The sequence below is a fragment of the Conger conger genome, chromosome 13 (assembly GCF_963514075.1).
Source record: "Conger conger chromosome 13, fConCon1.1, whole genome shotgun sequence".
NCBI classification, from domain to species: Eukaryota; Metazoa; Chordata; class Actinopteri; order Anguilliformes; family Congridae; genus Conger; species Conger conger.
The window spans coordinates 29,036,644-29,061,738 of NC_083772.1; the positions used below are offsets into that span (position 1 = coordinate 29,036,644).

At 40.5% G+C, this 25,095-nt stretch overlaps 1 protein-coding gene across 1 annotated transcript; it reads right to left on the reverse strand.

The window, feature by feature from the left end:
• Positions 1-969: 969 nt before the first annotated feature.
• Positions 970-11,622, reverse strand: LOC133108467 (extracellular calcium-sensing receptor-like). The gene is made up of 6 exons (XM_061218010.1): positions 11,507-11,622; positions 10,947-11,238; positions 8,334-9,155; positions 4,803-5,030; positions 2,892-3,015; positions 970-1,862 (listed from the first exon to the last, which is right to left on the reverse strand). Exons 2-6 carry the CDS (start codon positions 11,202-11,204, stop codon positions 970-972), a joined length of 2,325 nt encoding a protein of 774 aa, XP_061073994.1. The 5' UTR covers positions 11,205-11,238; positions 11,507-11,622.
• Between the last annotated feature and the right edge of the window lie 13,473 nt (positions 11,623-25,095).

The following is a 25,095-nucleotide window of genomic DNA, read 5'->3' on the forward strand; positions in this document are numbered from 1 at the left end:
AAGTTTACACCCTGCTGTTTCTATTCTGTGATGGTGGAATGACAAGGAAAATAAATGTGACATGCTTCATGTTCAAAAAACATAAGTGATGTTTTGGCTTTGAAAAGAAATTATGTGGTTTAGTTTGGGAAAGATTGTTTATTTTCAGTTTGTTTCCAGGAATAATTGATCATGTATTGCATGATTTATGTTAGGAATAATGCACAACGAGGTGGTCATTATATGGTTTTAACATATCATGTGTGGCTGCTTCCACGGAGTGTGTTAAACCGTGTAATGACCACCTCAGAGTGGAGTATGTTCGCAATTTCACAGCAAAGTTTTTAAACGCCTAAATCGTCTTCGGCCAGACATTACACAAACACACATACACAATTCAGCCAACATAGCCAGATTCTCTATTTTGTACTGGTGATAGCAAAAAAAAAAAAAGGAAAAGATCATAGCTAATTAAGAGCTGTATGTTTACAAACAACCATTTCAGGATGTCACATAGCTAGTAATGTTAACAATCTACCAAAACATTAGGGATCTTACAGCTATTAGCTATCTTAATGTAACCATTCACAGTTATATCAGATGCTATTTCTCAATTTTTAAATGCAAATAGTTTTACTGGTATGACAAAGTCATGGCTAATAATTTAAAAAAAGCATTTGACTTGTATCATAATGCTTGCTTTTGGCCTATCCTAGTAGCAAACTACAGGCAACGTATTAATTTAGAATGGGGATTAGGCTTGACCTGGACTACCTGCCAAACGTTGAAGGGAGGTTATGGATATGATTTTAATTACCACCAAGCATTCAATCACAATCAAGTATTCACCTAGACCATGGAATAATATTGAATATGTTATATTTCATATTTCATACTTGCACAGCAACATCTAATCAAAACCGTCATGTTTTCTTCACATACAATGATGGTAATCAAAGTTTTATTTATTTTATTTGCATAAAACATGCATTATTTGGCCATCATCTTCTTCTTGGTATTCTTGTCTGGTCTCAGGAGGATTATATAACACTTGGGAGCAAATATACAGAGGAGTAGTCCATAGGTTGAGGCCAGGATTGCAAATATCTCAACAGCGACTGTGTATTTCCCTGGGGAGCTGACGTAGGCAGGGACAAAGGTGATCCAGACGGCGCAGAAGATGAGCATGCTGAAGGTGATGAACTTGGCCTCATTGAAGTTGTCTGGGAGCTTCCTGGCTAAAAAGGCCAGCAGGAAGCAGATGGCTGCCAGCAGGCCAATGTAGCCCAGGACACAAGCAAAACCAGTCATTGAGCCCACATCGCACTCAAGGATGATCCTGGCACTCTGCCCCTGTATCTCAGATGGGACGGGAGGTGACAGAACCAACCACAGCACACAGATGAGCACCTGGATGGAGGTGCAGAGGGAGATGGCCACTCTCTGCTGCACCGGGCCAAAGTACTGCATGATGTTGCTGCCAGGGACTGAGGCGCGGAAGGCCACCAGCACCACCACTGTCCTGCTGAGCACACAGGAAATGCAGAGCACAAAGCTGATCCCAAAGAGTGTGTGGCGCAACATACAGGACCAGGGGGAGGGGCGACCAATGAAGGCCAGCGCACACAGGAAGCAGAGAGAGAGCGACAGCAGCAGCAGGAAGCTCAGCTCTGCATTGTTTGCCCTAACAAGGGGTGTGTCCCTGTGGAAAAAGAAGGTGGCGAGGACACTGCCTGTGAGGACCACCCCAGAGACTGAAATAGCAGCAAGGACGATCCCCATGGTCTCCTGGAAGGACAGGAACTCCACCTCCTTTGGAATACAGGCAGTTCGAGCAGCATTTGACCAGAATCGGTCTTGGCACTTCTGGCACTCTGCTGAACCTTATAATTATGTAAACAAACATCTAAGACAAGACCAACAAAGTTACAAATAAATGTGACTAAACACATGATTTGAATGTTTCAAAAGATAACTTTTTCATTTTTTATCCTGGCAAGTCATTACATTCAAATGCCAAAGATGGATATTTAATTTTACATCGGAACGAAAAAAAAACAAAAGGAATTGTGCTTGAAGGCCATTTGCACTTTAAATACGGAACACGATTTGATTGTAGGACCTTATTGTGTGCAGCATTTTCTCTTAATTTTTATAAAGTATATGACTGTATACTTCATAAGAAAAAAAATGTTCCGCTCAAATACACTGGCAGAGTCAATTCTGAGGCTGTTCTGTAAATTGTTGGCTTGCTCTCTTGTTCCTCAGCTGTCCCAGTTCTAGCCTATATGCCTTTCACCCTGTGACTTCCATATAGATTGGCTTTCTTCTTATGTTCCTGGAATTCTGACTTTCCTTTTATTTTTCTGCAATTTAAAACTTCCCAACAATTACAATTTTTAATTTATTTTCAATACCTTGGTGAAAGTCAGAAGTTACCATACTAAGTGTTGGGACTGATCAAACAGCTGCTGGCCGAAACTTTCCTGGCCAACTCATGCCAGTACAGATAGTGATACAGATACTTTTTTCCCATCAGAAATTATCAAACGCAACACATAAATGTCAAGCCGCCTGTGGGCCACTTAGTGAGAGATCGCAAAAATAGATGCAAGTGATTTTGGTTCCAGCTATTAACCAAAACAAACACTGACCATTGAATAATTTGTTGTGCACAAATGAAACATGCTTTTAATGCAGTCTTGGTCTTCTACTAAATAACAGATACCCAGTTTCTCTGCAAAAATGATTTATATTCAACAGCATGGGACAGCCTGTATGATATATTGGCCATTCTATTCACCCAATATGAAAAGGCAGAGTGACCACAAGTCTGAAAGTTTTCCTATGTTTGCTTTGTGCAGGTGTTGAAAATCAGGGTGTGTGCTAAAAGAGGGAATGGTTAATCATACCAGTACTGTTGCTTATCTCTCCTGCTGCACATGGTAAGCAGTCAAAGCAGCAGATGGGCTTTCCTTTCTGCACAGCCTTCCGAGTGCCTGGGGGACAGGGCATGCTGCAGACGGACACAGGGACCTGTATTCATCGAGCAGAACACACAGAACATCACTCTCCCTCCTTGCTATTGCTCAAAAGCAACATCACCACAACATCACAGCATGTCAACATACAGTAAATCCTCAAATTGTGTCCGGGATTCTATTTGAAGCCGGATAATAGCCGGGAGCGTGGTCGATTCGGACAAATAAAGGCCGGCCCCCAAATACAGGCCGGGGTAATATTGCCTACCAGTAGGGCTATCAGTCCATGAGCACTAGAAGACATTGTTTCGATTGAACTCAATGAAATAAAAGAGCTCTTCTTAATATTTTATACTGTTGGTTGGTTTAATACTGTTGCCAATGAAAAGTCGTTGTCCTACACCATGGGTCTCCAACACATTGCTCTCAAGCTACCAGTCGCTTGGCGCCCCCTTCTAAGTAGCTTGCCAAAGGCTGAAGCAGTATACATTTAAACACAATTGTTGCCCCGAGGCATTCCAGCCTACGACTTTAATAAATAGTAAATCAGGCAAAATTAAAAATGAACTCAATTTAGGCTACTTGGCTACGCAATAAGGTTTCCATGTATTTACAGCACAGTGCACGTTCAATGAATGAATGAAAGCGGCTGCCTTGGCTCGCAATAAACGGGTGGAAATCCCGACACTCTTTCAACTACATAAAACTTAACAGTGAACCATCAAATTCCCCCCAGATTTCAGTGCCCATAAGTCCCAACATTTAGCAATAGAATCAAACAGTCCAAAAGTAAATTAAATCCCAAACCAAAGCGAAAGTCTTTTGATAGCCTACCGGTATGCTGCTTCAAACAAACGCATGTCTCACAATAAAACGCACTTTAGGAAAAAAAGATCCTTAACTTGCTGTTATCTACGCTAATTTGTTATTGTTCATGAAGGCGTGTCTGGCAAGTTGTTATTTTATGGATTCTGGACTTGCATGTGATTTATTGTGTTTGAGAATATTTGCAATAAACTAAATCTGTTAAGACTGACACTATGACTTACCAAACGGTTTTTCCTGATTAGCCTACCCTAATTGATTTCTGAACGGTTACAAGAAGTGTTGAACAGTGTTGGCCCACTTTAAGTGTAGCCTTTTACTTTATTTCTAAGAATAAAATTCTACAACAGAAGCCTAATAAGAAATAAAGTCCTGCCTCGAATACAAGCCTGCCTCAAATAAAGGCCTGTGCTTTGTGCAGCCTAAGTAAATAAAAGACCCCGGACACAATTTGAGGATTTACGGTATTGTATTTTCACAAACGCAAACTGATCTCTTAACATTTTACATGGTCAGAGTGTTACAATTCAGCATACTATGCACTAAAAATGTTTTGCTCAACATCACATTTCAACATTACACGTGCGCATGATCATTACTTAATATCTCACCAATTAGTAATACAGTTCTCAAACTTGTAGTCTCTTATGTTCCACAACACTACCCCGCTGTGACATCAATGCACACACCACACACATGGTAATAAACTGCTGTGCAATAGTATTTGCTCATCAGAACCAGCGGTTTGACACCATGTCACAGTGTGTATCACCACACCATCTGTATGTCCAGCAGTGAACTGATTATTTTTGCTTATATCTAGACAGTGTTCATAGCTCCTAATGCCTGTGAGTTGAGGGGTCGTACAGCCAGTATGTGATTTATTTGGTCTTTCCTTTTTGCACAGTGCAAGAACGATTTTTTTAGAATGTGTAAAGGATGGGTACACCAGTCCAAAAGTTATGCATAATCTCCCTGGCTAAATTTATTGCATGCTAAATTCACGGTTCGATTTACCTCATTCTGACCACCGCCCCAGAGGACTCTTTTTACATCGATGTCAAACTCACTGTGAGATCCATAAAGAGTGTCAAACTGTCCCACCCTGACAAACTCCACCGTTCCGTGCACCCCCACTTGCCAGTTAATGATGTCATAAAAGGCTGGTGGTTCACCATTCTTGTCAAAGTGTATAGCCTCTCCCACTGGTATGGTGAAGTTTACGGTGTGGAGGTAGTGGAGAATCTTCCAAGACAAGGAAAATCAGTATTTTCAACAAATTAAACAAATAATAGCTGATTCAAGTAATAGCTGTATGGTAGAGCACATTTTAAGTCAAGAAATGTTGTAGAAGAAATGGTTTGACTTAAGACTACATAAACATTTTTTAAATGTAAAAACAAAAAAAGGAATGAAATAAGATGTTTTGTTGTTATTATTGTCCCAAGGAACTGAAACATGCTGAGAAATAAATTATCCTTGGGTTGGACATCACAGGGTGAAATATCATAATGCATGTTGAATATTTCAGGTTTAAAGGTTACTTAAAAATCCTAGAAATACTAATACTAAAATACTAAATCACTAATGTAAGCCAGTCATAAGTAACATTTGGTCTCATGCGCTGGTCAGCTTGCTGACTTCCCCCTCCTGGAGCATACATTGTTAGCCCCCACCATTGGCACACATGCCTGTGGGGGAGAGCTAGAGAAGGATTCTTAGAGGCACCTTCTTGGGCCCTGGGGGCCCCCCTTTTCTCACATTCCTACAGGATTTGAGTACAGGAGTACTGGAGATGGCATAAAGATGTTTCATGATAATCCCAGGTCAGAATATAGTAATGTTTGGTGTTATTCTGATTGGTTCAGTGCGACTGGTGTAATGGTCTAGTTTTTGTAACAGTCTACCGTTGATATCATAACCATTCAGGAGCCGAGGGGAAACTGGGCAAAAGCTGTCTCTGTAGAAGCCATGTGTTTTAGCCTCCTGCCTGGTGGGCCTGGCTGTAAATTATAGATGGGTGACTCACTTTTAGGGTCAAGAACTAAGGCCTGGATTTCTGAGATAAGGAGAAGAAACCAAACAGTCTGGGATGTCTCCTTTCCTTTCATTCACCCAAATCAGGTTTATCCAAAAGGTATATTACCATGAGAGGCACAAAGACATATTTACAGCATAATGCAGTTATCATGAAAACTCCCAACTACAGCATTCATAGATATGATGGGGCGGCCTGTAGCATAGTGGTTAAGGTCAGGAAGGGCTGCCATTTGTGAGGGGCCTGAGAGCTGGGGTTTCAATGTTGTTTAGACTACCTGTTGGGGAGTTAAGATGTATGAGTGGTCCAAGGCCAGTTGGGTCATGGGAAAAGAATACTCCCGAACATTGGTGACCTCCCTGTGACCCCATACCTTGTCACTTCCAAGGGGGAAGACTCCGGACAATGCCACATTGCCCTCATTTGGGCACTGCTGTCATTACGCCGGTGACTGCTCTCTTGGATTAAATATTCAAAACTGCTATTAGATAGTAAATAGACCCAGTAACACCTTGAAAACATTGCCCATGTGATCCTTGTATTATTGCATTAAGTCTTATGTAATGGTAACAGGAATTGCATGTAAAATGGATAATCAGGAGGGAAGTTTCATGATAACTGCAACATAATAAAACATAAGGGTAATCTCCTTGGTATGGATGTGATCTGATAAAATCAAGGAATCGGATGAGATACATTTCATACCAAATGGAATTTAATAAACTATAGTTTCAGTATCCCAAGGGAAAACCTACACGTCCTCTCTTGGTAATCATCTCATTTTCCCTACTCAACAACCCCCAACGGTGGGGGTCTAAATTCCAGATTTGACCACCCCTCCAGGTTGATTTATGGCACTGCCGCCTGGTTCCAAACGTATGATTTGGCATAAAAGCAAGGGAGACAGACCAATCTGGGAAGATCGTATTCGACTTCCCACACAGCATATTGTACGTGTATGTAAGTATCAGGAAGATCGTATTCGACTTTCCATACGGCATATTCTATACTCTGTGTTTGGGTGTAGTCCAAGCAGGCTAGGTATGATTATTTACTCTATCTCTATTCTTAATTTGTGTATTTCATACTTGATTGTGATATTCTAAAGCTAATAACCTACCTGTCTGCGAATAAACTATTTTGTTTGGAACTTGCGTGATCTCCATGACTCTAATTTATCTTGTACCTTTTCAGCCTAAGTTACAACTGAATACTCAGGGGGAAATGGTGGCCGAAGACCGACCGATCGGCGGGGCGGTACACCTGTGGTAGTTCTAAGCTGTGCGGCCAGCAATTTCTGTCCTTTAAAGGGTCGGGTGACGCATGGCTCTTGTGATTTGGTGCGAAGGGAACCCTTGGGCGTTACGGTGCTGGTTCCTGCCAAATTAGCTCTAAGGAGCCCAGTTAATGCTACGCCAACCTGGGCTCGCAACTATCATGGCAGGTTTGCATGTATTGTGTTGATTGGACCCGCAGCCTCTGAGTTCTCCACCGAACTGAGATTTCAGCAGTAATGCTAATCCCGGGAGCATCTATTGAGTAATGGTGGCGCAGGTACAAGTCGAATGTAATCACTCCCGAGGTCCGCGTAAGTTGCAAACCCAAATTTCTAAATTATATTTAAAATGGAGTCAGATAAACGAGTAAAACTATTGTAACCACTAAGCGTACAATACGGCCCCGTTTGAGAACGGAGAATATTAAGAATTTGTACTGATCTGTTTCTGGCCAGCTATAAGCGGGATATGGGGCAGGTCAATCCATATCCGACCCATGGCAACGGACCCAGTATATTCTTAAACATAATTGTGCTCTGTTCTTGTACGGAGGATAATAATTAACCCAACTAATGTTCTCCCAGCAACGCCAGAAGGACAAGCACGCAAAACCCCCTTCGGCCCCCGCTAAATTCCGTCATTGGGTTAGCTGTGGGGTTTTACACTAATAATGTCTAAATAATAATAATATTAAATAATAACCATGTTAATAGCATAAGTACAGTTTGTAATCCTTATTTATTTGTGTTGAATAAATGTATGAATATCAGTAGAAAAATGTTTAAACTGTTTCATCTATTTTATAGATAATTGCTGAGGCAGTCTGAAAAGCAATAATCACTTTGAGAATATAACAAAATCGTGAAATGCGTGTTATTCAGAGATTATTACCAACCCTTACACACTCTGTGGAAGTGTACATAAATGCATTATCTAATGTTGGGAAAAACATTTATTATCTTTCTAAATGTTGTATTAATGAGTTTTTATACAGTGTACTAATATAGACACTTACTGTAATATATGCAGGATCTGTGGAATGATTTGCAACTGCTCATGAATGTATGAATGCTATGATGTTACACTTGTATTTGTTTTTGTCAATTTTAGGTAAATGAGTGATTTACAACCCGGAAGTGTTTCACAAATGCCTGACTCATAAGCTATTTATTTTTTAAGAGTTTTACCCATTACACGATGGGATGCTGATGATGTTTCTGTGCTTGTTCTTACCTGCCAGGGCTGTAGGTTGGAGACATCTGGACACCTGCCTTTTTCAAAGGGGCCATCCCCTGGCTGGCAGGACAGCATGTTGTGAATGGCATGTGCAACAGCATACACAGCCTTGTAGACACTGTAAGTGGCTCTCAACTGGGAGATATCAGTATAAATGCTCTCAACATTGTCAAAGCTCTCAGACCCTGTGCATTGGGGCTTGGCTGATGGGGAGGGGCTGGAATGATTCCTGAAAGAGCATCCAAAAATCAGCTCCCAGAATTCCTGCACAAAGGGGTCAGAGGATAAAGCTTTGGGCTGAAACCTGGTGAGAAATGATCTGAGACCCTGAAGGTTACCCTTGCGTAAGGCAAATCCCAAAGTTCCACTCAGTGAGAGCAGATTTTTAGGAGATGAGATGAGGTTGGCGGTAATCCAGGACTCTGTGGCGATCCACTGCCTGTCAGTGATGTTCTGTCTCACCACCTCCTTCATCAGGACTTCCATGTCTGTGGCAATAGCAAAAGTGACAATGACTTTGGCTGTGGAATGTCTGAGCGTCTCCACGATGCGTGGAATGCTCCTCTCCAGGTTGACCTTGGGGATGACCTCAGAAAAGGCCACACACACCTCAGAGTTCTGCAGCTGATTCAACAGATGCTGGATCCCAAACTTGCCATAGTCATCATCTCCCACTATCACACCCACCCAGGTCCAGTCAAAGAGGCGCAGCATGCGTGCTATTGCCCGGGCCTGAAAGGCATCGCTGGGCACAGTGCGGAAGAACGTGGGGAACATTTGGTGGTCTCCGAGGCACGCACACGTGGCGAAATAGCTCACCTGGAGAGCACACAGATCACATACAAGATGTTAGCTCATTGCTGTGCCTGACACTTCCATTTCATCTCCAGAAAACATCAAACAGAACACAAATACAGCATAACAAAATAGAAAAAACATATACATAAACATATACATATACAGCAAAAATGTGGGCACCCCTTTTACAATTAATATCCAAGCGAACCTGACCTCATTAAACATGACACATTTCTTAAAATTCTAAAGCAAGATTACTTTTTATTTACATTTTTCAAAATTATAGAAAAGGCAAAAGGCCCTGTGCACAAGTTTGTCAGTTAGTACTTTATAACTCCTCCTCGGGCAACTATATATTGCTTTTGGTATTTTTCCCCATTCTTCCTGGCAGGATACCTCTAGCTAAGAAACATTCTTTGGTCTCCTTGCATGTATGGCATGTTTGAGATTTTCAATAATATTCAAGTACTATTCAATACTATTTCGACCATTTAGGGTTCAGGGGCTTGTTTCCCAAAAGTTGAAATGTGTGAGCTGAGATCTGCCAGATACAACAGGTTTCTCCTGCACTTTTTGGAGTGTTTCATGTAGAAATCGCAATTTCTATCATTCTCATCCGCCTGCTTCCATTTGGTTTTCTATCAAACTTTTGCATTTTTGCACAGCATTAGTGCTCCTCAGCAAAGTGGGCTGGGTGTCAGACACCGATATTTCAAAGGCTATTCCAAGGGTGAAAAATGAATCATCCAGTCAGATGAAAAACATATCTAGGTTGTAAAATAAAAATGAACTTGTATGAACTATGCGGGACAGAGGAACCAAGCACAGACTCAGGGATCATGTGAAAATGGCAATAATAATAATAAAAGGCAGATTCAGGCAGGCAGAGGTAAAAAAACAGCAAAAACCATCAAGGGACATAAAGAGTGTAAAACAGGCAGAGTTTGGTAATGGGTAGGCAGTCCACACAGGCGAAAGTACAAACATTCCCGAAGCAGAATACAAATAATCCAGGTGCCGGTCAGAACAGAATAACACAGGCAAAGGAAATGGGGAAGCAGAGGCTAGAACCAGGGCCAAGAAAATAACAGGTACAAAGTCAGGTAAGATGATAAGTTGGCCTAGCAATAAGAACTGAAAAGGATGTTTAAATACAAAACTGACGAGCATGCAACAAGTAACAGGTGAAATGAATGACAAGAGACAGGAAGGAAATTCATATAATTAGTAGAAGTCAGAACACAGTTGAAAAGAATGAACAGGCAGAACAGAATGGACTATGGAAGGAACAGGGACATAAGACACAAAATGCAAAGAAAACAGAAAAATGTTAGGAAGGGGGTGACTACAGAGAAAACACAAAAGTAAAATGGCACGCAGGTGACAGAATTATTACGTCTACCTGGTACACCTAATATTATATAGCCTACACTTTATAGTAATGTTTTGTTATTTGTATTATCCAAATTAAACCTAACACTGTCACCTAGATTAGTAAAATCACCTGTGATGAAGCGGTGATCCAAATCACAGTTGTTTCAAATGAGAAAATTGTTGTGCGAGAGGTCTGGAATCATCGCAGCTTTATTTGCGATTTGGAAGAGAGACATTTTCGTGAAAAGAGTGAAAATCCTTGCAAATCGCTTTCATGAAACAAGCCCCAGGTTTGCTTTGATCACATACAGATTCATTGTAACAAACATTTATCCTTAACCACTTTCTCTGAGCACTCAAGGCATTAGGAAGAAGAGGAGTCATAATGGTTTTGTTGAATGATCACTGATTTGCCGCTGTGCTGGTTTGTTTTCGCACCATGGGGATGCTGAAGACTCCTAGTGTGTGAGCGATCATGATAGATGTTGAAGAGCGGGCATCACCGACAATGACAGGCACCTCGGGAGTGTGGCCACACCTGGAGCCCATAATGACAGGGTCCTTCCCTGTTACCAGCCCTAGCGCAGCAGCTAGTGTTGTTTTGTCTGCGAGGCAGGTGTCAGCCAGGGCATACCCCAGGGTGAGATTGGGCAGCAGCTGAGGGTTTCTGTTTATCTCTTCCACTGCAAAGATCATGGTCTGCAGCCAGCGGTATCCACGCAAATAAAAACTGAGAGAGAGAGAGAGAGAGAGAGAGAGAGAGAGAGAGAGAGAGAGAGAGAGGGAAATGCTTGAGTAAAAGAAAGACAAGGTAGAGACGGATAGCTACTGTCACCAATTAACATACAAACTCACCAATTGACATACAAACTCACACTGATGGTCAGCATGCCTATACTGTATATACATGTGGTATTCAGACAGATATTCACAGAAATAGATAGGTATTCACACACATTGACACAGGAAGATATTCATAGACTAAGTTATGCACTCACCTCTGACACCGCGATTGTGTCACTTGTGTAAAGTCCAGGTTGGGCTCAGATGGCTGTAAATGAATAGGGAACAGTCCTCCAATGATCACATCACCCTCCTTATACAGACTCTGAGAGATCAGAGTGTCCAGATGCCTGCAGGAGGACTCTGCCATTCCACATACAGCTCCAAGGACCAATGACAAGCACAGCCATAACCAGGTATGAACAGCCATCTCCTGCAAGAGAGAGAGGGAGGTGTGACAGAAAGATGGGGGGGAGTTCTCCCACTGAAATAGAGAGAGGCTTCCTTATGTAGGGCTCAGTCCCTGTACTGCAAAAACAAAGAAAAATAAGCTGTAGTAATGTAAGTGCAGTAATTGTATAAACCCTGGGGAACCACTGTTAATGTTCGGGGGCCTTGACCCAAAGGGAAATAATTAAACCACCTTATTTTTTATCTGGATGCAATTATTTCAGAAACCCTGGAGTCTGCTACTGACTCTGCCACTCTAAAGTGCTTCAACATGCTTTGTCTTCAACATTTTTTTTTCCATGGCATACCCCTTACCTCTCTACTGTTTTCCCTCACATTGCCCCTTTAAGTGTTTGAGCCTCAGGCAAGATGGTGCAGCCCAATTGCAATACAAATACACCCAGGACAATTTGTTAACTATTCAATTAAGTTGAATTTAAATGACAAGTCACAAGTGTAAAAATAGTAGTGGCAAATCAAATGGGTGTTTTGAAGAAAAGATTTGTGTCTATGTGTGGGCATGTACAGTTGAGGCCAAAATTATTAGCCCCCCTTGTGAAATCAGACAAAACCTTTGATTTCTCCATGGAAATGACCATTAACAACAAGTGTTTATAGTTTGTTTGTTTCCAAAATATCAAAGACAAAATGCCCACTAAGTTTGATTAGAATATTTTATTGATGCACGGAGTTGAAAGGCAAAAATGACACAGCCAAAATTATTAGCCCCTTGGCCATTAATAGTCAATAGTGTACCCTTTCTGGGCCACAACTGACAACAACCACTTAGAGTAGTTCTTCACAAGGTTGGCACATGTCTCTTGAGGGATTTTGGCCCATTCTTCCATTGCAAATTGTTCCAGCTGGTCCAAATTGTGTGGTTTCCGAGCATGGACATTCACTTTGAGCACCCGCCACAGATTCTCAATAGGATTGAGATCTGGGCTCTGTGCGGGCCACTCCAGGACCTTGGTTTTGGTGTCCTTTAAGAACTGTTGGACCAATTTTGAGGTATGCTTTGGATCATTGTCTTGTTGGAAGACCCAGCGATGACCTAAGAGCAGATTTCTTCATATTATCCCTCAAAATGTCAATATGATTTTCTTTTTTCATGATGTCATGCACCCGAACAAGGCTCCCTGTGCCTGAGGCTGCAAAACAGCCCCAGAGCATGATGCTCCCACCACCATGTTTAACTGTGGGAACTGTGTTCTATCTAGGGTTGAAGGCCTCGCCCTTTCTTCGCCAAACATCCAGAGTTCTTGAAATCTTGCGCTTTCGACCACGCCCAGGTTTGTTTCTTACAGAATTTGTCACCTTGTACTTAGTAATGATGCAACGTACAGCTGTTCTAGACACTGTAAAACGCTTGGAAATGGCAGTATAGCCTTCCCCCTTATTATGAGCCTCCACTATCTTCTTTCTGAGCTCAAGACTTATTTCCTTTGTCTTTGGCATGGTGAGTAAGAGTAGTCCCTCTCAATGTGTTCAAGTGCCCTGTTCTTTGGAGTCCCTTAAGTAAAGCTCAATGCTGACTGAATGCTCAGGCGTTGTTGGGAAGCTAATTGACTGCACAGGTGTGGTTTGAAAGCTAATTGGTTGATTGTGCAAAAATGCAGATGGGGGATAATATTTTTGACCACCCCATTTTTCACTATATTTGATATAAAGCAAGCCTAAAAATGTACCAAAATCTACTAAATAGCACTGGTGAATGTTTGATTATATCAAGTTTTAGCAATAATGCAAGCATTGGGCAGAATTTTAGGAAAATGTTCATAATTCCTGGGGGGCTAATAATTTTGGCCTCAACTGTATGTACAACATCTCAGGAAAATATCTGTCATTCAATAGAAAACATCTGTCAGTCCATGGAAAACATTTGGTCTATTTAAGAAGCAGATTCTTGGCCCAGCCAATTGGTGGGTAGTGTCAACTAGTCAGCCCAGGTGCTTAAAGTGTGTCTTTTTCCACAGTACAGGGCTGAGACTAGGAGATCACTCCAGAGCATCAGTTTTGGTGGTGAAGTTTTTATTTCATGTTGTTTATTCTAGAGTTCATCAGGAGCATTACAAAGGAAGACACAGCTGAAAAGCAGCGGAGCTGGCCAACTGGTTTTATTTTCTTTTGCCTTTTTTATTTTAGTCTATTGTGTTAGTTTATTGTATTTGCCTGGAACCTGTGGGGGGAAGGGTGAAGACCATTATTCATTTTATGTTGATGTTGGCGCTCTCACTCTCTCCATGTGGCAAACAACGGTGAACATCCCGGAAGTGCTGCATCTTCCTCCCAGGGGAGTCACACAACGTGTAACAGTCAGTCAATTCAATGGAAAGCATCCCTCAGTCTATGGAAAATGCCCTTTAGTCTATGGAAGACATCTGTCATTCTTTGTAAAATCTGCTTCAGTCTCACATGTAGGCTACATTTTAGCGGTACATGCTATTTTTCACTGCCCAATTTTGCATGGCCTGTACTAGGTCAATTTCTAGTTCCAGAGGTTACATGTACCTATTTTTTATTTTATTTTATTTTTTAGATTTTTTTTTTTAGGCCTTTTTCAGCTTTATTGGACAGTATAGTATAGAGAAACAAGAACAGGTGTTAGCTATTAAGCTAGCTAGCAAGCTAATTTTAGCCACCTCTCATTAAAGGCCCACAAGCATCAGCATTCTCTTCCTGGTTTTAGTATCTAAAACACCCACAATATGTTCACAAAATGCAGTCACATAACACTGCCCCCAGAGCCTAATTCCCCTTCTGCCTCCTGTTGTCAGGTCTCTGTGTCACCATTTAGCAATGTCATCCAATAATTATGCGGTTTTTACAAACAACTCAGAAAAGTAGCAGTTAGACCCAAAGTATGCATGCTTCTACCAAAATTGTGACTGTTTTACTTGGATCAGAATGGCACACAATTGAAAATCTCCAGGACTTCACGAAAAGGTCAAAAATATGTGTGGGCCTTGAAGAACATATTGCTTGTTAACAAGTAGGATAGCTAGCTTGTGGAGCTAACAATGCTTGCTACACCACTCAGTGACTACCACTCCGGATAGATTGAGGCACAATTGAGGCTAGATTGAGGCATGTACACTGGAAACTTACTTTATTAACTTTTTTTTTAGGTGGATATCATTACATTACATTACATTACATTATTGGCATTTGGCAGACGCTCTTATCCAGAGCAATGTACAACAAAGTGCATACCCATAACCAGGGCTAAGTGCGCTGAAAGACCCTAGAGGGAAGTACAATTTCAATTGCTACCCGTACAACAAAGATAAGGACCAGGGCCTATTTTTTTTTTTTTTCAACAAATAAACAAACAACAAAGCAAAAGTGACCAAACTTAACTATCCAAATATTGCTTACCTAGCCAACTAAAAATACCGAAACACTACGTAAATCACAAAGACAACAATTAAGGATCACAGGGAGGGAGGGATGGGGAGAGGTGCTGCTTGAAGAGGTGCGTCTTCAGTTTGCGCTTGAAGGTGGGGAGAGATTCTACAGTTCTGACCTCAACGGGGAGTTCGTTCCACCACCGTGGAGCCAGAACAGACAGTAGTCGTGAGTGTGAGGTGGAGGTTCGGAGAGGGGGAGGTGCCAAGCGGCCTGTGGAGGCTGAACGAAGAGGTCTGGCAGGGGTGTAGGGTCTGATGATTTTTTGTAGGTAAGCTGGGGAAGACCCCTTAACTGCTTGGAAGGCTAGCACCAATGTTTTGATGCGAGCCATGACAGGCAGCCAGTGGAGGGAAGTAAGCAGGGGGGTGACGTGTGAGTATTTGGGAAGGTTGAAGACCAGACGAGCTGCTGCATTCTGGATAAGTTGGAGGGGTCTGATGGCGGACGCTGGGAGGCCAGCCAAGAGGGAATTGCAGTAGTCCAGGCGGGACAGAACCATCGCTTGGACCAGGAGCTGGGTCGAGTAGGGGGTGAGAAAGGGGCGGATTCTCTGTATGTTGTATACATTTTTTTACATTTACATTTTAGTCATTTGGCAGACGCTTTTAATCCAAAGCGACTTACAAGTGCATAGGTTCTACCATAAGTCAAAGCATCACATCCAGAAACTAGCAAAATACACATGAAATGCTGTTCTAAACATAGTTGTCATCATAAGTGCATAATTTTTTTTTTTTTTGGGGGGGGTTAGACAAGGATAGGGATATCACAAAGGAGGGGCAGGGGAAATCAGGAGGGAGGGCTAAGGTGGAGTTTGAAAAGGTGGGTTTTGAGTCTGCGTCGAAATAGGGGGAGGGATTCTGCTGTTCTGACAGTGGTAGGCAAGTCATTCCACCACTGAGGAACCAGAACGGAAAACATGCGTGAACGTGCAGCTCGACCGCCAGGTGCACGTAGAGAGGGAACCATAAGGCGACCAGAGCTGGCAGACCGGAGTGGTCTAGCTGGGGAGTAGGGAGTGATCAGGGATTGTATGTAAGGTGGGGCAGTCCCCTTAGCAGCCTGAAATGCCAACACTAGGGCCTTGAAACGGATGCGTGCGGCAATAGGAAGCCAGTGGAGGCCAATGAGAAGCGGGGTGACATGAGCCGACCTGGGCTGACTAGTGATCAGGCGGGCTGCAGCATTCTGGACCAGCTGGAGGGGCTTGATGGCACACGCTGGGAGACCGGCTAGGAGGGAGTTGCAGTAATCCAGGCGGGAAATGACGAGCGCCTGGACTAGGAGCTGGGTGGCTTTCTCAGTCAGGAGATGACGGATATGGCGTATATTATACAGAAAGAACCTGCAGGTTCTGGCAGTGGAGGATACTTGTGGAGCCAGGGTGAGGCAGTTATCAAGAGATTATAGGAAGGAAGTATAGGAAGTATAGGAAGAACCTGCACGACCGGGTCACCGCCGCAAAGTTCTCGGAAAGGGACAGTCTGCTGTCCATCACCACACCGAGGTTCCTTGCACTGGGTGATGGCGTGAGTGTGGTATCCCCGAGGGAAATGGAGAGATCCAGGTGGGGAGAGGTATTAGCAGGGATGAATATCATCATCATGTTTCAGTGTAGCGTTGCTATTTCTTGTCTAGCTGGCTAAGTTAGCTAGCCACCTTTAGCTTAAAGGGTGCTGCCATGTTTGTTTAGTTTAGCTAACATTTTGCACTGAGCATTTTTGCATGGCCAGCCTGATTTGCATGGGTCAATTTCTGGTTCCAGTGCACAGTGTAGCACCAGAAGGCTGCATGAGCTCATTCATCAGTATGTTGTTGTTCTTTTTAAAACACAAGTTTGCTTGAGCAGCTATCATACCAAAGCACAAAAACACCCATGTTAATAATTTAAATTCCAATAGTGTGACAGCAGTGCAATGCATACAATCATGTAGATACGGGTCAGGAGTTTCAGTTAATGTTTACATCAACCATCAGACTGGGGGAAAATGTGATCTAAGTGACTCTGACTGTTGACAACCACTAGACCCAAAACAGTACTCTCATCAGTCAACAGAATGTTATGCCATTTATCTTTGGTCCAATTGATGTGAACAGGGTCGCAGGGGGGCTGGAGCCTATCCCAGCATTCATTGGGCGAAAGGCAGGAATACACCCTGGACAGGTTGCCAGTCCATCGCAGGGCACACACATCATTCACTCACACACTCATACCTATGGGCAATTTAGACTCTCCAATCAGCCTAACCGGCATGTCTTTGGACTGTGGGAGGAAACCGGAGTACCTGGAGGAAACCCACACAAACATGGGGAGAACATGCAAACTCCACACAGAGAGGCCCCGGCCAACCGGGATTCGAACCCAGGACCTCCTTGCTGTGAGGCGGCAGTGCTACTGCACCATCCACATGCCATTTTTTCAACAATGGTGCTTTACGGGGGCTTCTTGCTGATAGCTTAGCTTCAATCAAACGTCTTCTGACTGTAACAGCACTTTCAGGTAATTGTAGATCATCTTTGATCTTTATGGAGCTGATGAAGGGCTGAATCTTTGCCATTCTGACTATTCTTCGATCCGTTTTAACAGTAGTTGCTTGTTTTCTTCTGCGTGTTTCAGGTTTTTGTTGCCATTTTAAAACATTTGAGATAATTTTAGCAGAGCATCCTATAATTTACTGCAGTTCTTTATACGTTTTCCCCTCACCAATCAACTTTTGAATCAGATGACGTTGTTCCTCCGAACAATGTTTGGAACGGCCCATTTTATATTTTATAACAATGTATGAAACATTTGCTTCCCTTCTTCCTCAATTAAGGACAATTAATGACACCTGATTTTTCACAGAATGAATTAATTATCTAATTAAACTCCACACTGCTATTATTTTGAACATGCCCCTTTCAATGAATGAGTCAATTACTCAGCACGTCTGTAATGTGTCTGTAATGTTTTAAATCTGTCCTGTTTGTATTATTGTTTATTATTGTTTATTCTGGTTATTTATTCATTATCATGCATCCCTGGTTATTGTTTCCCATTACAGTTTTGCATTTGTGATCCCCTGTTATGTCTGCGTCTGAATGTTTACCAGCCCGAGTCACTGTCTGTGTGCTTCACTATTCGGGTGGTTACGGTAGTTTCCGGGATTTCAACAAACCTTGCAGTCTTGCATTTCTTACTTCCTGCTTCTCTCGATAATTAAATGTAGTAAAGCACTATTCTTACTAACTACTTCTAATCTAGATATTGTACAGTACTAATCCGATTAATACATTTACTGTCTGTCTAACTAACTAACAGCCACTTTAATTGTGTAGTATGAATTTATCCCGTAACTAACTCACGCAATCTCTTAGTTTTCTGCACTATTCTATAACTCCGCCTCCCTATGCTATCCCTGATTACTTGCTTAGTTTCAGCGAAGTATTCGCACCTGTCTCTGACTATCACTACGTCTTCAATCTATGCAAATGTCTACTCCCTTATCCAGAGCTTTACATGTGTTATCGTGCCTACAGTCCGCATTTTTGTCTCTCCCTTGTTATTGTATTATTACCCTATTATGTTTATCATCATTGATCACCTTCTCCCTAGCCCCGCCTAGATTGTCATCTTCTCTCATGTATGTATTTAAACCTCAGTCTCCGCTTTGTTCATTGTCAGAACGTTGATAGTACTGATAGTACCGAGTTCCTAGTACGCCTATTCTTGAGATTCTTGAAGAACACCCCTTTGATTTTGATTTTCGAGTTTGCCTTGCCCTCTGGTTTTGTTTGGCCATCTGCTTTCTTGGTTTTGATTATTTGCTTTGTTTTCAGATTTTTTGCCTTAATCTTAAGATCTGATATAGTTTGTTTTTACTTATTGGCTGATTCCACCAGTTTACTGTAGACTGATAATTCTCATTCTCTATAATAATGATTCTTTCTAATAACGTTAAATTTATTTTTTATGTAGGGTGAGGGGTTGTAGCACGCAATACCACTTGTGTTCAGTATTCAGAATGCTGGACATTTTAAGAAGGGTGCAAGGTGTAATTGTAATTTTCTCAATGAACTCCTTTGTCCCTTCACTTAGGACATATTCTGGCATGGTGTGCACGCTGGTGGAGGCAGAGCATATCAAACCTGTTTATCAAATGCACAACCCACAACCGGATTGAAATTTTTAAAGTTATAACATTTTAGTGAGCACTTTATTAGGTATCTATTAGACTTATTTTTTAGACTTCTGCTGCTGTAGCCTATCCACTTAGAGTTATGATGCATTCTGTGTTCAGAGATGCTGTTCTGCATAGTTGTGTAAAAAAAACAGCAGTACAACATCAGTAACCTCATGAACCACTGTTATAAGTAGTAGTGATATTTCTGTATGGCAAATAATTTACTTGTAGATGTAGTAGTATAATAGAAAAATAACAGACACAACTGTCATGACATTGTTATGTAAGGCACTGAGGACCCAGACGCAGACCACGAGATAATCCAAAAAACATTGTATTTATTTCTGAGTTTGAAAGCCAAGAGATCCAAGACAATGCCAAAAACAGAAAGCAAAAGAATAGTAGAAAAAACAAGCAAAAGGTAAAAAATTCAGGTAATCAAAGGACGAAAGTACAAAAGGGTTAAATTAATTATTCAGAAGCTTACAATTTGAAAAATGAATTATTGTTTATTAAATGTAGGCTCACAACTTGAAATTTACAACATAGAAGACATTAAATTGACATTACCAGAAAAGAGAGAGAGAGCCAGAGCATGGCAGAGTATTATCCCCTTCCACTTTCAGTGGCACAGGAACAAAGTAAACAAGAATAAAATGAAAATAAAAAGGAAAATCCTTCTGCTACAAAAAGACAACGCATTATCCTATGCATCAAAGGGTTAATGTTGAATGAAGTCCTCAAATGGATGACAGAAGTGACAGATGACTCTATGTAAAGGTGAAAGTCTTGGCTTTACAATGTACTTCACTGCAAATCGAAATGTAGTACGGGGGACTGTTTACTCTGCTCACGTCCGGGTTACACCTCGCCCACTTCAGAGTACAGATACAGATAATTTAGTTGGTTACTTGCTCACCCATAATTTGATTTGATTTGATTTGATTTGATAATCTTTATTTTGAACTTACATATATTAAAACAAAATAAAACATAATGAAGGCCACAAACTATATTTAATGAAAAATAAAAAATAAAAAAAACAAAATAAATAAAAGTGCGATCATTTCTCATCCCCTGTGTCCAAAAAGGAGTAGGAAGAAGTAAAGACTTATTTACTCCTACCCCCTTATTTCATTAATCATAATTTCAATAATCAATTCCAAATGCGCTGTATGCTTACTATATATTATGATAGCTATATATAATTTATTTATACCTACATATACACACCTATTTGAATATTCTCATTTATTTATATATACATACATACATACATACATACATACATACATTCATACATTCATACACATACACACATGCCAACATGCATTCATGCATGCATACATACATCACATATACATGCATATACTATACATACATATTTACATATATAACCCGCATTCACGTTGGTGTATGTTACAAGCGTGAAGACTCTCTGATCACTGTATTGTTCACAAAAACAAGACATAATACTAAATTAAAAACAATCCTCTTTCCTCCACACTATAACCATTGAGAATGATGTTTTTATACAACCTCTTAAATTGTACAATATTAGTGCTCTTTTGGAGTTCCAAATCCAAACCATTCCATAGGTTGACCCCACCGATTGTAATCCACTGACTTCTCATAGTGGTATGTATAGGAAGTTGCTTTAACTTAAAATCCCCTCTTAAATTATAACCCCCCTCTCTCTCAAAAAACATCTTCTGTATATTCCCCGGAAGTAAATTATTTCTTGCTTTAAATATGATTTGAGCTGTTTTGAACCTGACCAAATCCATGAACTTCAATGTATTTAGCTCTACAAAAAGAGAGTTTGTGTGATCCTGGAAACCAACATTGTTCACAATCCTTATTGCTCTCTTTTGCAGTATGACCAGTGGTTGTAAGATACTTTTATATGTGTTACCCCAAATCTCCACACAATAACTTAGATATGGCAATATCATTGAACAATAGAGTATATACAAAGCCCTTTGATTTAGAATTTGTCTTGTTTTCCCCAGTAAAGCAACATTTCTTGCCAGTTTAGCTCTTATATATGAAATATGGTGTTTCCAGCTGATTTTGTGGTCTAGAATCACACCTAGAAATTTAATTTGATATACTCTTTCTATTTTTATATTATCTATCATTACTGTTGCCTCTGTTTCAATTTTACGATGACCAAAAAACATTATCTTTGTTTTATTCAAATTTAATGACAGTTTGTTCCTGTCAAACCACCGTTTTAGTTTATTCATTTCTGAAGTGATCACCTTCAAAAGCTGCTGCAAATTGTCCCCAGAACAGAAAATATTTGTATCGTCAGCAAATAAAACAAATTTAAGAATGTCTGAAACTTTGCAGATGTCATTTATATAAATAATAAACAGTTTGGGTCCTAAAATGGAACCCTGAGGAACCCCACACTTGATGTCCATAAGTGTTGACTTACACTCACCCAACTTTACAAATTGCTGCCTGCCCAACAAATAGCTTCTTATCCAGTTCAGCGCTACCCCTCTAATACCATACCTTTCCAATTTATCTAATAATATATCATGATTTATAGTATCAAAGGCCTTTTTTAAGTCAATAAATATTCCTATAGCATATTTTTTGGTATCTATACAATTAGTGATCTCTTCCAATAATTCAATTAGTGCTAAAGATGTACTTCTATTTTGTCTGAAACCATATTGGCTCTCAGTCAACAGCTCGTGTTTATCAATAAATGCATCTAGCCTTACACTGAATACCTTTTCTAAAATTTTTGAAAACTGTGAAAGCAATGATACAGGCCTGTAATTTGTAAAGCTGTGTTTATCACCAGTTTTATATAACGGTATGACTTTAGCTACTTTCATTTCACTTGGGAATTTGCCAGCTTGGAAGGACAAGTTGCAGATGTGTGTTAATGGTTTTGATATTCCGTCAATGACTTTCTTGACTATTGTCATATCCATGTCATTACAGTCAGTTGACCTTTTGTTCTTGAAATTGCTTACAATGTCCACTACTTCTTTTTCTTCTACTGCTTTAAGAAACATTGAACTTGGATTTTTATCATAGTTATAGCCATCAAAACCTTCACTTGACTCTAAATTGATTTGGTTTGATAATTCCGGTCCCACATTGACAAAGAATTTATTAAAACCATTAACAACATCCTCCATATTTTTTAAAGTCTTATCATTTTCGACAAAGTGTGATGGGTAACTAGAACCTCTAAATCCATTTCGAATTATACTATTCAATACACTCCATAAACCTTTAATGTTGCTCTTATTATAATCCAATAATTTATTATAATAATCTTTCTTACATGTTCTCATAATATTAGTTAACTTATTTTTATATTTTTTATATTTATTTTCAGTCTCTATATTTCTATATTTTATGAATTGTCTGTATAATGTATTTTTCTTTTTACAAGCATTTTGCAATCCCTTAGTTAGCCATTGACTATCCTTGTAATTTTGTTTACTGTTGTATTTTTTAATCGGACAGTATGTGTCATATAATAACTGGAATACATTTAGAAAGGATTCATATGCTCTATCTATGTCTTCTATATTGTAAACCATTTCCCAATTTTGTTCTAATAATGCCTTTCTAAGTAGAGTCATAGATTCCTCATTTAGATCACGTTTATAGATGAATTTCTTGGCATCCTTGTCCTTCCTATTATTGCAGTCATAGACTACAAATACTGGCAAGTGGTCACTGATGTCGTTTACTAGGAGCCCACTCATTATATTGTCTTCCAGAACATTTGTCAGTATATTATCAATCAACGTGGCACTGTGTACTGTAATTCTGCTTGGTCTTGTGATCTTTGGATGTAAACCCAAACCGTATATTGTGTTGATGAAATCCTCTGTATTCTTATGCTTATTTGGGTTCAGAAGGTCCACATTCATATCACCACAAATGAACATTATTTTTTGATTTGATATTGCAAACACTTTTTCCATCCAATCACTAAACAAGTCAATACTTGATCCAGGTGTTCTGTAAATACAACTAACTAATACATTTTTCTTTTTTTCCATACATATCTCTACTGTTATGCATTCTATTATATCATCAACAACTGCTGTCATACATTCCACCACTTTATAGTTGAGTCTATTATCCACATATAATGCCACACCACCTCTTGTCTTATTCTTTCTGCTCTTATAGTTCAAGTCATAACCATTCAATTGTAAGTCATCAACACCCTTCTCAGGGTTGATCCAGGTCTCTGATATTGCTATTATGTTGAATGGTTTCTTGAATTGCTCTAAGTATCTTTTAATGCTTTTGAAATTGGCGGACAGGCTTCTACTGTTAAAGTGGATGATTGAAAAGCTGTGATCCAACTTAATCTTTGTATTAAACTGTTCTTCTGAATAGTAGCTGCAGTTGTTGTTGATATTGTTAAAGAAATTGTTTTCAGGGTCAATGTCGTTTTCAATGTCCTGTGCTTTGTGTTCAGTATATTGAAATGTTTTTAAACGTTCGTCTAAGATTATTAGTTGGTCAATAATTTCACCCTTATATGAATAGCTTTTGTCCTGATTTGTCATGATGTGTTGTGAAATTGCTTTGACAGTCTATCCATTGATCTATGATGTGTCTTTCCCATTACCTTTTGTTGTTTGATTCATTCGTAATTGTCCAGGTCCTGCAGCTCTCTGATGACTAGCACTTTTGCCTGTTCTGGCGTTCCGTTTAATTTGATGAAGATTTTGCAGTTGGTTGTCCACGTTGATTGTATTTTCTGCTGCTTTTTCAGGAATCGAGCCTTTCTGGCAATGTCCCCATTCTTTTTGGTCAAATGTTCGTTCAAGTACACTTGTGTTCCCTTTAGCCTTCTTCCCTGCTTGAGCAGTTCCATCTTGTGTTTTCTGTTTGCGAATCGCATTATAACGGCTGGTTTATCATTCTTGTTTTTCCTGTTGAGAGGGTGACAAGCCTCGATGTTTTTTCGGTCTATTACAATTCCCTTTGATTCCAAGAAAGTAGTCACCTGGTTCTCCACGGAGTTCAGGTCCCGTTCGTCGCTTGCATCCTTGCCGCTCATTGTTGAGGAGACGGCCTTTGCGTACGATCGGGGCTTGATCTCCAATCCCGAGACAATGATGTCATTAATTCGTGTGTACTGTTCCAAGTCCGCAACGCGGTTCTCCAAACTGGAAATAACTTTTTCTTTCTCCGTGTTCTGCTGTCGCAATGCTTTTACTTCTGCCACCAAGCTCATGATAGTTTTCTGTTGCTTGTTAACAGTGGCAACCTCCTCGGTTAACATGTTGAGAGTAAATTTTAACTCCTCAAGATCCTCCGTTGTAGCTGGAGTTTTCTTCGGTCCCATGGTGTTGTTTGTACCGACGTTGCCCTCCTGGATCCTGGCTGAAAACGAGCCACACCAGTCTAGCAATATATTCCAGTTTATATTCCAGATGATAAGCTTTCTCCCGCCGCTAAACGACACTAACCTGTACTTCGGCTAAAGACGAGCCTCGACAGGCTAGTTTGTTTCCTAACTAAGCGACCGATGCGCCGCTGTTCTCCCGCAACGTCAGCCCTTCCAAACTTTCAGCTTCGACAGACACACAGAGGCACTAACTAAAAACAAAACAAACAAAAGTTAAATAACACAATAATACTTGAAAAGAAAAGAAAATAGGCAACTAATGCAAATAATGCGGAGCTCCTGGGAACACGTCTGACCGCAAGTGCGATGTGCGCTGTGCGCCATGAGAGTTCAGAGTTCAGAGTAATAGGAAGGCTGTTCCACAGTCTCG